This window comes from Argiope bruennichi, chromosome 1 (genome assembly GCF_947563725.1).
Source record: "Argiope bruennichi chromosome 1, qqArgBrue1.1, whole genome shotgun sequence".
Classification (NCBI taxonomy): Eukaryota; Metazoa; Arthropoda; class Arachnida; order Araneae; family Araneidae; genus Argiope; species Argiope bruennichi.
The window spans coordinates 101,069,178-101,082,335 of record NC_079151.1 but is presented as its reverse complement, the minus strand read 5'-3'; the positions used below and the strand labels follow the sequence as shown (position 1 = coordinate 101,082,335).

Genomic DNA, 13,158 nt, shown 5'->3' with positions numbered 1-13,158 from the left:
AGTGTAATCTCCAGGCTTTAGCAACGATCCCAAGATGATGGAAATGTCAGTAGACGTTACAGTACAGGTATTTGGCATTAATTGCCAAGCGGAGAGTTTATCTTTTGCTTAATAAATTGGACTATATGAATAAGTCACGTCTGTTTTGTTTTGGACCTTTATTAGCGAAAGCTGGCATTATCCTGACTTTATGGACATGAGTGAAACTATTTACACTCACTATGAAATGAATTATTTTTAATATATAATTAACTCATAAAAAGAAAATAATAATAAAAACTACAATATATTCTTAGTAAATATTTATTAAAAATTAGGAAAGATGCTTAATTTTAATAAAAATTACGCTTATTAATGTAATCCATAGCATTAAATGACTTAATATAATTTTCGCTAATTCTTCAATTTCTCATTAAAAACACAAGATATGAGCAAGACCTTATGTTTTGCAATAAAAACTCACCAGCCTGACATATATCCTGTAGACAGTGCCCATATTGAGGAACAGCCCTTCACTTATTGGGGAGGGTACATGGTAAGGGGAATGAATGCTGAGCTGCGCACCTCTTGACAGGTGTGAAGGATGGTATTCGGATACTTCTAAGTTCAGCCTTAAATGAATCTCTAAAGAGAAAAAGAATACTTCAAATCGTCATTTCACATAACATTCATCTTTCTACTTATATAAAAGCATTACTTTGTTTGAAGCAAAAGGCATTTTTGAAGACATAGATGAGACATTTTACATTTTTAAATTAATTTTAATCCATCGGGAAAGCATAATTATTTACAAGCAGAGACGCGGACAAGGCACGTCCGCCACAGCGCGCCACAAAAGCCGAAGTCGAAAAAGAACGAAATAAATTATCCCTCGTCTTATATAACCTCAGATTTTGATAAGGGAAAATATTTTTTCATAGTGCTAATATATTAATAAGATTCTGATGGGGATTTCTGATGCATGTCAATCACAAATAAGAGAACACACAGGGATCTTTTAAAAAGAATGTGCTTACTGGACATTTTCCTATCCCTTCAAGCGGAGAGTGAAAATGTGTCGGCGTTTAGCCGATGCAGCAATTTTATATAGCTTCTCTTGAATTAATTAAGTAGAGAAAGTGGAATTGGATCAAGAAATAAGAGAATGAACTTACTATGGGCTAAATTAAGATAAAATCTTGAAAATTAATTAAATATTTTGAAATATCAGTACATATATAATAATTTTGTGAAGCAGAAGGCAGTTTCGAAGACAGTGAAGAGACTTTCGATTTTTTAACTTCGTTTTATTTCCGTCCCGGGAGACATTATTATTTTATTTTATTTTTCACAAGCAAAAGCGACGAGCACAACACTAAATGAGGAAAAGTTGATGAAAATTTTATCCCTGTGAATATATAATGTGAGATTTTAATAGGGATTTCTAACACGTGTCAATCATAAGTAAGGGAATCATAGGGATCTTTTAAAAGAATGTGCTTAGCTGGACAGTATTTTATTCCTTCACTCGGAGTGTGGGAACAGCTGATTAAAGCATTTTTACAAAGCTTCAGTTTATATATAATATATTATCAGTATATATATATATATATATATATATATATATATATATATATATATATATATATATATATATATATATATATATATATATATATAATATATTAAAAATCAGGGTAATATAAGCATTTTGTCTGATGGAATTGATCAGATTTATATCTTTTTATTACTTTCGTTTAATAATGGCACTTTATGTAAATGTCAAATGCCTGATTGAATAATATTATGTGCAAGCATTGATGCCTTGTAATCTTGAGGGATAATAAATAAATAAAAGCATGTGCATTTTCATACAGCTAATAAAATGAAATTTTAATCAAAAATAAAGCATTAACATGTTAAATTTAAAATGTGTTGAGATGCAAAACTAAATTGGCCTATTTAGTATAAAAGGGGGTCGTAATGTGCACAACCTAGGACCGGAAAATTCCTACATCATCTCTGTTAATATACCATTCCTTTGTTAATGTTAAGTATTGTGGCATCTACAACGTCTTAAACAGAAACACAGGGAGATGAAGACACGATAGTAATAGTCTCGAGTTACTGATGGAAAATAAAATGCTTTGGAGAAATGATTTCCCCTTCAATTCAATGAAAATCATTCAATGAAAATGTTTTTTAACTAATCTTCTGTACATAACCAATAAGTATACTTGACAGAATTACAATCATGAGATAATTCATGAGACATCGTGAAATTGAATGCTAATATATATAATTGGGGACAATTGCAATTGAAATAAAAGAAATCATTCCTCTGAGAAATGACGCAATGAAATTTGATACATTTAGCTGCTAATTCTGCGAATTATATTGTCTTGGTATTTGATTACCGTTTTTCATTTGTGTTTGTGTCTGTCTGAGTATTTTTTGATTTATGAATCTGTAAGCTTTTAAGTCCTTAGTATAATTTTTCTATAATCAATGACGCTTTCATTGGTTTATTCTGTCTTATAGCAGCATTAATTACAATTCTTCAATCGTATGAACCTAATAAAAAGTACCAGAACAATGTCATTTTATAATGCAATAAAAATTCAATCAAATTCATTTCCAATGATTCTAATAGAATATTATTTTGTAGTTAATTTAAATTGTATAAAATTAACTATTTCTATTAAAGTTTTATAATCTTCAAACAACGACTATTCAAATTCAAATATTATTACAAGAACCAAACAAAAATATCTAAACTTTACATATAAGGCTTCACATACTTACGAGTTGAAACAGGCACAGTTAAAGGTTCTTCATTGGGCTTTTCGTGCAAAGAATACATCATGTAGCAGTTGAAAGGAATTTCGTATGAAAAACTCAGAGCTGGAATCAATATTGGATCGGAACTGAAAGAAATACAGGAAGTTAAAATGAAAAAAAAAAATATTTTACTAGAAGTATCAAAAAAAAAATTAAGAATATTTGAACATCTAATCCAAAAGATTAATTCTTGCTAATATTTTAGGCTTAATACATCTTTTTTATTTTATTTTTTAAACTTTTATTTGTGACGCAGCGATAACGCATGTACAAAAAAAAATACATTTAATATTGTCGCAACGCTCTAGTATATAAATGCAGTCAATAGAATAATTGAAATTGTCGCTGTAAAATATATTTTTAAAGATTTACTAAAATTGGAGCAAAAAATTGTATGGAATAAAACTAATATCCCTGAAATCCGTAATTTTTTTAATTTTAAAATGGTGTAAAAATAGTTTTTGTGCAATAATAAATTCTGAATATGATGAAAGAAAAAGTTAACATTTTGATTAAATTTTCATTAAAAACATCATTATTTTCTTAGTTAGCAACTATTCTTTAAGTAGCTACTAGCCAAATTTGATCGTTATAGGACTATATCAGCTCCAGGTACTCCATCCGGCCTGTAGAGCATTCTTAGCGATTTTTCCATCATTCATGTAGCATCGCAATTGTCGGAATTAATAGATAGTATGCCAGAGTATAAGCAATATCATGCTTTAGTCAGCAAAATGATCTTCCCAAAACTTTGTCGCATACTCGATAATAAACTCTTTACCACATAAAATTGTAGATTTTTGGTAAGTTCGTTAGTGCCTTACAATGCATTGGCGAATAATAGTTGCGATATGAAGATCTTTGGCGTGAATTTACCATTTTAATGTAATCTGTTGGGTGAATATATATTGTTACGGATCACTGGGTGTGCCTATATTGGGTATATGGTGTGAAAACGCAATCAGCAGACCTCAGTAGAAAACAACAACGATGTTTATTTAACACTAAGACACTAACACAAAGACGACAAATATTTACAGCCCAGACGAACACAGGACAGCACACAGCAGCACACTACAGCAAACAGTAGCCCGCAAGCAGTAATCGACCACAGCACACAAAGCGACCAGACAGAATTCAGCAGGAGAGGGGATCCTCAGAGATTCGCTCTACGGTCTCTCCAAACGGCTGAACTTCACCCCTGTGTCCTCGCTTTATCGGTGTCCAACTGCCGATTCACTACCACACGACTGGCTACTGCCCACACTTGATGCTGCTTTCCACAATAAACGCCACAGCTCAGTTCATCAATAGCTTGGGTTTCACACGACGCTGGCACTCCGCCGTTGCTTCGCTATCCTCTCGAAGACTCGTTACTTGTCTGAATGAATGGTGGTGGTTAAAGGAGAGCCCGCTTCCTGAGAAACTATCTCCTGTAGTGGCTAGAGGTGGTAGTAAAGTAACATGGCTTTACATGAATGCCATCGACTTTCTATGGTCCTTGGTGTTAAGTGGTTGAAGAAGAAATGAGGAAAAGTCCTCCGAGGAAAAGTCGCATGGCAGGTGAGGGAGAGTGGGTGAGATGTCTCAGCCAATAGCAAAGCAGACGGTCAAGGGAGTAGGAGAGGGTGAAGCATGGAGCATTTTGGTCTTGGAGAGGGTCCGGAAGCGGATAAACTATTGTACCTGGGAGACCAATCAGAAAGCTGGATTATTGCTGAGGGATGTCTTTGCTTTTGGAGGGACTTAGCCGATCAGCGCATTTAGGATAATCAACTGTTTCTCTTCTTTATTGTTTGTTTTCCCTGCAAGTTTAACTGCTTCCCTTAATTTGGGGAATTCCTGTAGTATTTCTCTAAGATCCTTGATGATTTGCATGGTTTCTTGCAGTGAGGGGATTTCTTCATTAACCATTAAAGTGGGCTCCGTGTTCTGTTTGCTAGGTGGGGAGATGGGTTTTGGGTCTTGTTTTCTTTGATTTTTCTTCGTCATTTCTGCGTAGGAGGTTCTTCCGTTAATGGTTGTCAGTTTGGGAAATTTGGAACATCCTTTCCAGGCAGCTGTGTGACCAGTTTCCTTAGAGTTGATGCAAACTGGGTCTTGGATTTTCTCCTTAATGCTGCAGTCTCTGGTTGCGTGCGTACCACCACATCTGATACATTTCGGTGTCATTCTGCAATTCCTGGCCGCATGGTGGAAGCCTGCACAATTGTAGCACATGGTAGCAGTGTTTTTTCTTCTGTAGTTTTCAATTTTAATTCTAAGATGAAGGAGGGATTTTTCATTGAAGATATTTTGGGTATTACCAGACTTCTTGATTTCTAGGAGGAATATTGGATACAGGGTTTGCATCTTAAAGTTTCTTAGCTGAGATATTCTATTGATCTTGTAGTTTCTTTCTTCTAACTCTTTGACGATTTCATCCTTTTCGGCATTTAGGGGGAGTCCTTTTAGCATTACTTTAATTGGTCTTTCTTCAAAATTTTCTGAGAGAACAAATTCTTCCTTCTTTTCTGCTAATACTTCAATAATTTTACTTCTTTCCTCTTCAGTTGCTGGTTGTATAGCGATCATATTCCTGATGAGCCTGTTTACTGTTTGGGGGGATTTTCTATGGATTTCTTGCAGTGTGATGTTGTAATTACTTGATAGTTTAAGATTTATGGTTGCTGGTGTAAATTTGATTTTTTCTTGGGTGTCCTGGATTTGGCTCAGTACCTCAAATCTGTTTGAAGTGTCCATACTTTCTTGTTTTCCTTCAGTTTTTCGTATTTTAGCAGCTTTTCTAGGATTTACTGTTTGAAAATTTCCATTACTCTTGTTGTTTATTTCATGTGTTTTTCGTTTTCCTGAGTATGTTTTTCACAGTTCCTGATGGGGCAAGGGCCCAGTTTCCCTAAATCTCCTTCAATACTATTGATTTCGGTTTGAATTTCTTGTAATTTGGATTTATCATCAAGATATTGGGTTGTGTGCTCTAGATTATTTCGTCTCATCTGCTCTAAGGTGTCGATGAAGGTTAATGCAAATGGAATTAAGTCTTTTGCATCTGGCCTGTAGAATTTCGATATGTATGCAAAGGTTCTTATCCCCTTCATGTGCTCTGCAGCCTCTCCTGATGCAGAGTTTTGCTTTCTTTAGAAGAGAAACTTGATCTCTATGTTCCTTTTCCCACTCTAATTCAGAAGCATTTTTACTAGTTTGAGCTTCATAATACTTTACTTTATCCCTGTAGTGTTCCAGCCATCTGCTCGTACTTCGTAGAAATTAGCAGTGATTCTTAATTTCCTGCATATATTCAGAAATCTCAAAGAAACTTCCTGGATAAACACTTCTACCACTACCCTTGCTCACGCAACTGCTCGAGTCATCTGAGCGTCCGCCTCCTTCCATGGCTGGAGACGGAATGAAAAATGACTCGTTACTTGTCTACGATTCCGACTCCTTTTATAGTTCCCCGGAGGCGGTGGGAGAAGGTTCAGGGCGTATCTCAGTTCCTATTGGATGGATCGTTAAAATTCTCGAAGTTTCCAGCATTATCTATTTTGTCGTCAAGCTCTGGGATAACTGGTTCGGCACCCAGGCAACATGGATTTTATCAAAATCTCAAGTTCGAATTTTTGGAAGATTTACAATACTTCGCATACAAGAAAGTAAAAATAATATTACTGATAACTCAAAGTAACAATAGGATACTTGATATTTACTGTCCCATTGATACATCGTTAAAAAATTAATAACACGTGATAAATCGCCAACAAATGAAACGCATTATGTAGAAAACAACCATCTTAGCGAAATCTTGGCATCTTATGTAAAAGGCGGTTTCGCGTATTCTTTAAATAGCCAAGTAAACCTCAGATACAAACGTAGATTTTTGTTTTTTGTGCTGTGACTATAAAGTAATCTTTATCATATTGTTCCTATTTGAATTATGAAATATTATTTAAGGTAAAGAGGCGCCCTATCTGATCATTGTAATAAAGTACAAAAATTTATTTTGTCACAGAAGGTTTAAAAGATTTTAACTGGGATGTCACTAAATTATGATAATCCTTATAATATATTAACTTAGCATTGAAAGCAATAATTTCTTACTATTAACTGTAAAATTAACTATGTAAAATGACTGATAAAAAGAAAAGCTATTTGAAAAAACTATTGCCTCGTAATATTAGCAAGAAAAGCTTACGTGTCATACATCAATATCATTAATTCTTTATCTTGACTAAAATATACTGATTAACTGTATTCACGATAATTTTCCATAGTACCTATATTGAAAAATCTTAGTCGTAATGAAATATATTTCTAGGTAAATTATCTATATTTAATAGGATAATATTGTGACGAATCTGTAACAGTGTTTCTCTTAGCAGTGAGTCTCATAATGAAGAAGAATGATATACGTATATTTTTAATGGATGCTTAATGAAACCAGAACAATAACTCCCGGTCTTCGCAAAAAAATTAAAGTTCTGAAAATACAATAATTATTGTGATATCTGTATTAGGAGCAGATATCCAGAGATCTATCTAGAACATTGTGTGCTCTGTAATGGAGACTATGTAATTGGCGACGTTCACATGAGAGTCAATTCCAGGTTTGGAGAGTCGATTGCAGAGCTGCACTTACGGCCCTAAATTGTTGTTGCTATTGTTTAAAAACGATTTCGGTGTGTTGTTGATTTCTGCAAATGTTATCTTTGAGCACGCATCAGCTATGTTTTGCTACCTGTGTTTCGAATTTTCTTCTGGAATGAAGTCTCTTCCAACATCCAATATCTCACATCCATCGAACGATTTTCGTTACAAACATTTTAGCTAAATAGTACAATTTTAAAAATCTGCGACTTACGTGCAATTAGTTTCTTCGTCATCGGTTTCGACAGTGCACATAGAAACAAAGGATTCGTATTGATGCCCAAACATCTGCTGTTCGAACCTAGACAGATGTCTAAATCTGGAGACGTCCCTGAACCTACTTACCTGAAAGGAATAAAAAAAATTCATTTTCGTTAAAAATTTTGAGGCAGATGTTTTATAACAATCTTATCTCTTATTGTAATATTTTAAACTTTAGTCTTTCCTTTTCTTTTCGGAATTAATTCAGAAGAAGGAACAAATTGGAAGTGGTTATTATTTGCAGATATATTGAAATATGCATTATATATGATTGATAGAAATTCAGTAACAATATTTTAAGAAGGATAATTCTCTTGCATAATTATGAAATACAGAATACGCTAAGTAATTTTCAGATAGAATCGTCTATTGTAATGCAATGAGCTTTACAAATTTTTTATCGATGGAATAAGAGTCATATAGAATCTCATCAAATTCTTTAATAAAAATTGCAGCATATTTTAACTATTCAGTAGATTAAGATGTTATATGCCGGCGTCCTGGCATAGGGCAACGCGTCTTCCCCGTTATCGTTATCTGGGCGACGTGGATTCGAGTCCCGGTTCGGACAGGGTTGTTCTTCATCTGTTCTATCTGTGAGATGTGTGAATGTGCCCTCCTTTAAAAAGGGGCTGTGCAAGCAAATGTGATGCGTGAGTATTAAAATCGCACTCTTGGCTCTAATTGGTGCTACTAAACAAGAGACGCTCTCTCTCGGCTTAAAATCGCTGAATTTGGAATCAGTGGGCTTTTCCATGGCAAGTGCCATCAGAAGCAGCAACAACATATATTATTTATAATTAAAGTGCAGCATTTGCCTCAAGAAATTTGTCTATCAGTTATTGATATTCAAGATAAAAAAGAAACAAAATCCCTTGTCATCCATTTGTAGATATCTTTGTATCAAAGATTACTGAAAAATTAATTACTGATTGCAATAATATAAAGGGGCAAAGAATTCTAAAATTGTATTTGCATTATTCAACTAAACACGAAAATGTCACAACCTGTTATGAAAGATTATTAAATTATCAACTGTATAATCGTTTCCCAGTTGGAGAAAAGTGCTCATAAAAATTTTACATTACTTTTTAAATTTTACATTAAATTGATATGAAAAAATCACATTCTGTTCGTATTTTTAATCATCTATTTCTTTCCTGTTTCTGCATAAATATTTAATGTCATCCTAATTCGATACCTTACTATTTTTCTAATTCATTATTATTATTATTTCTAGATGAAAAAACTGAATAATTTTAAAATAAGTATAATATTTTTATACACTGAAACCTTAAAAAAATATTAGGTTTCAGTATATCGTTTTTTAAGTAGAATTTACAATCTTAAGGCTAAAATGAAAAATTATCAATGATAGATTTAATTGTTTTGCTGCTTCTGTGGTGCAGAAGAGTATACTGTTTCACTGATTTTTTTAAAACTTTATGTGCTGCTATCAGTGATAAAAGATTCTAGAAATGAAACATTGATGTGATTAGTATTTGCCATGTTTCAATACTTAGTATACGGTCAATACACTTTCTATATAAAGCTACATTTTTATATCCCAAGAAAGTAGCATATTCATCGTTGATATATAATTCGTGAAAAAAGTAGTGAAGTCAATTTATAGAGTGAAACTGTAAGCATTTCTCTTTTATGTCTCTGAATAATTTATTATAACAATTAATCGCTGTATTATCGACTTCGTTTACTTTTATCTGTTCCATATGTACGTAAGAAAAAGCAATAAACATATATTTTTAGGTAGTACAATTTTTGCGTTCACCTCCTTCAGAACTTTTAAGATATATATGTCAAGTAGAAGTTTGAAATCTTAAAAGTTTTAATCTATGAGACAAAACTAGACCTAACAAAAAAATGCAACTATTTTAAAAGGAGCTGTTTAATGTAAATTATTTGAAGTGCATATTAAAATATTTTTCTTTTATTCAATATAGTAAAAATGAAAACATAGAAGTCTGAAGAAAGCAACTTAACAATGATAAAAGCATGCGACTAATGTTATGATTTAAACAGTGAAATAAGTTCTACAAAAAGAATGGTAAACATTTTGTTCAAATTAATATAGAAAATCTATTACAAACAAAAAAAATGTGTAAAACTGGAATTAACATTCAAGTAAAGCCTTTTATTAAATTTTAATATAATGCAAAAAGGATTTTTTTTGACAATATATTCCTAAGTGATGGGTGGAAAAGTGTAAACTTATTTTACTTCCGTTGCATTCCCTTTACAAATACGCTGAAATTTTTAATACTGAGGTTGATCCTTCCAATTTCTAAGGAATATGTTTGTCCTATTTCGTTCGAATCCATCAAAAGTGTGGAATTTAATAAGGTTCAAACAAACAAATCAAAGTGAGATTTTATATGAGATTGAAAGCTATCACATATTAAACTACTGCAAAACCTCGTGTTTTTGTCTGCTCTATGCATTTTGAAATATAAATATTTTTAAAGAATAGACCTGTTTCGAATTATTGACGAGATGACAATATTCATGAAAATCCATGCAGAATTCTGGATCTGAATCTGGACTGCCACAGTCTTCTGAATATGTTTCGCAGTAAGGAGTGGATCGTATTCTGTAATGAAATATATTCTGTAAAAATAATTATATTTTTCAATATTAATATATTTTCAATATAAAGACATAAATGGATAATGATATCCATTTATATTAAAACACAATGGCTAGAAAATCCAATTAAAAATAATTAGTGGGATCGTGTAATAATAAAAAGAATCAAAGGAAATGTGATTAAAAGAATTATGTGATTTTAATATCTCAAAAATATGAAGAGTCAGCAGTAATTCTTTTCTAGTATGTCAATCAAAAACACCTTCCAAATTAAATTTTCTTTTTTCATTATCTTACTTTAAAAATGATGTAAGTTCTTTCTAATAAATAACCTGCTGTGCCCACGATTTTGTCTTATCTATTTGCTCTATAAATCTATACTACTATTATAAATGTGAATGTTTGGATGGATGGATGGATGTTTGTTAGTCAATCACGCCAGAACGGCTGAACAGAATTGGATGAAATTTAGCTGAGAGATAGATTATAGTCTGGAATAGGACATAGGCTACTATTTATTCCGTTTAATTCAGTGGTTAATTGTTTATTAATTAAAAACTACTTTACCGCCAAAAATCGCCAAATGAGTAAAGCTTCAGGATTGTTGTTTTTTTCCCACGCCAATGAGATTAGGCTTAAGATAATTTTGACTATTATTTCAAACGATTCTGTTTATTTTCTTAGTGTTCGATACATTTAAAATTAAACATCGTTAATTAATCGATCTTTCGGATTCATTCTGAAGTACTTTTGAATTAAAATACAACAGAATAAAGGAAATTAAAAATTTATAATCTATATTGCGTTACCCCAACTGGCGTAGAAAATTCATACATTTGTGTTGCCTCAATTGGCGTTGAAAATGCGCAGGAGTAAAAAAGATAAAACCATTGATGCTATAAATTCCAATCTATTTCCACGCGTACGAAGTCGCGGGTAAAAGCTAGTATGTAATAAAAGCAAGATATTTATAATTATAAGTAGCACAATTTGTCGTACAAAAAATGGAATTGATAAAAGCTGTTTAAAATAATTCTGTAAAATTGATTAAAACTCAAAGAAAAGTTGTAGGGGAATGAAATGAATATCACTATAAAGACTGCAGACAACCCAAGACACTATAAAACTAATGTTTTGAATTTTAAGATGATATAAAAAATGTTGGTATAATGATTAGATCAGAAATTATAGAAGAAAAAGTCCATTAACAAGCATTTTAACCTCTCCTCCCCCTTAGAAGGGCGTGCATACTACTCTAGGCGCTAAGGAACATGTGTGCTAAATTTCATTTGAATCCGTCAAATTGTATAAGGTTCAAATAAAAAAAAGGGATATTCAGTTTTGTATATGCCGGGTGTTCTGTTAATAACCCAACTTTCGATAGTTTTTAGTAGACATTAAGAGAAGTCGAAATTTGCAATGAAGCTTGGTAAGTAAGCTCAAACCATGTTGCTAGAACTAAAATCGAGAAAGCCGCATGCAAGCTCCGAATCTAGCAGGCATATCAACACACATAATACGTATATATGGGTGGTGGATTATCCTCATGCCAGGGTATTCTTAGTTTTGGTCTACTTCACGACAACCCTCCTTCCTACCCGAAAGGGTGTAAGACCTTGAAAATCGCCAGGAAGAGATCCATCATTTATTTATTTTTTGAAAGGTTTATATTTATCGCCAGAATATGGGCGGTAAATAAGGATATACATTATAGTTCATTTGACTCAATTCAATTCAGTTCAATTGAGTTCATTCATAGAATATTTAAATTAAATAGCAAACCAATTGTGGGTTCAGGAGACTACGTTGAAAAGTACATATAGAAAGCAGTAACACATAAAAACATTAAAAAAAATATCACAATCTCCAAAGAATCAAAGACATAGTATACTATACAGCAATATCAAACAATATACCAATATTTAAAATCATATATCTATCCCATTATATAAAGTGAAAAATCAGTGAATGATACAAATAAAAGGTGAAAATATAAATCAGATCTGGAATGAGAAACCCAAAAAAAGCACCATTAGAAGGTAAATGAAGAATATGAACAGAAGCGTACAAAGTTTTTAATAGCCATGATCATATATAAAAAAAACAATTAGAAGGGGTGCCAGAATAATTACATAAATAAAGAATCAATTAAAACAAGACTGCAAACAACCCAAGACACAGATCCATCATCATAGCCACTTCTGAATTTCTTCACAAATATCTCTCCAGACTTCACAAATATTTCCCATCATCTTCAGCGAAGACCCATTCCTGAGTACATTAAGAAACCAATGAGGTTTGAATTCGCTTTAGGGGCATGTGAGGTGATAAGAACTAGTGAGCGTACATTCGAACGCGAAGTGGTCGGCGTCACCCAGGCCACCGAAGATGCAGAATGGGCTGTTTATGATATGAAATCTATGTAAATAAAAAGGAAAAAGACAATGCTCAAAAACAAAAAATAATACGTATTTATTAAGTGTTAATAGATTAAAATCAACACTGGGAACGTACCCTCTGACATATTTGTTTGAACTATTCTAATATCATTACCATTCATCCAAAACAAACTTTTTCTCTTTAAATATGAATAGGACCACGGAATTGCAATCAATTCTCCCTCGGTTGTTGCAGACTTGGCATGATGGTCGGCTAATTCAGTACCCGGGATACCGGCATGTGTTTCACCCAGGACAAGCCTACCAACCCTTCAGCCTTGATCATGTTTAATTTTATATCATTAATAAATTTAGAATTGCATTTCTTTTTCTTTAAAATTTTAATTTATAAAAAGCTATCTATAAAAAATTAATTTTACGCAATTTTTCA

General features: G+C 32.5%; 1 protein-coding gene across 1 annotated transcript in view; it reads right to left on the bottom strand.

Moving 5' to 3' along the window:
- The window catches only part of LOC129973857 (degenerin mec-4-like), a 32,674-nt gene that overhangs the window by 15,271 nt on the left and 4,245 nt on the right, over window positions 1-13,158 (bottom strand). Inside the window, exons 3-6 of the mRNA XM_056087520.1 lie at window positions 10,216-10,333; window positions 7,679-7,809; window positions 2,785-2,906; window positions 464-624 (exon numbers count right to left, since the gene is read on the bottom strand). Of these exons, the coding sequence (XP_055943495.1) occupies window positions 464-624; window positions 2,785-2,906; window positions 7,679-7,809; window positions 10,216-10,333 (532 nt within the window). The remainder of the gene's footprint in view (window positions 1-463; window positions 625-2,784; window positions 2,907-7,678; window positions 7,810-10,215; window positions 10,334-13,158) is intronic.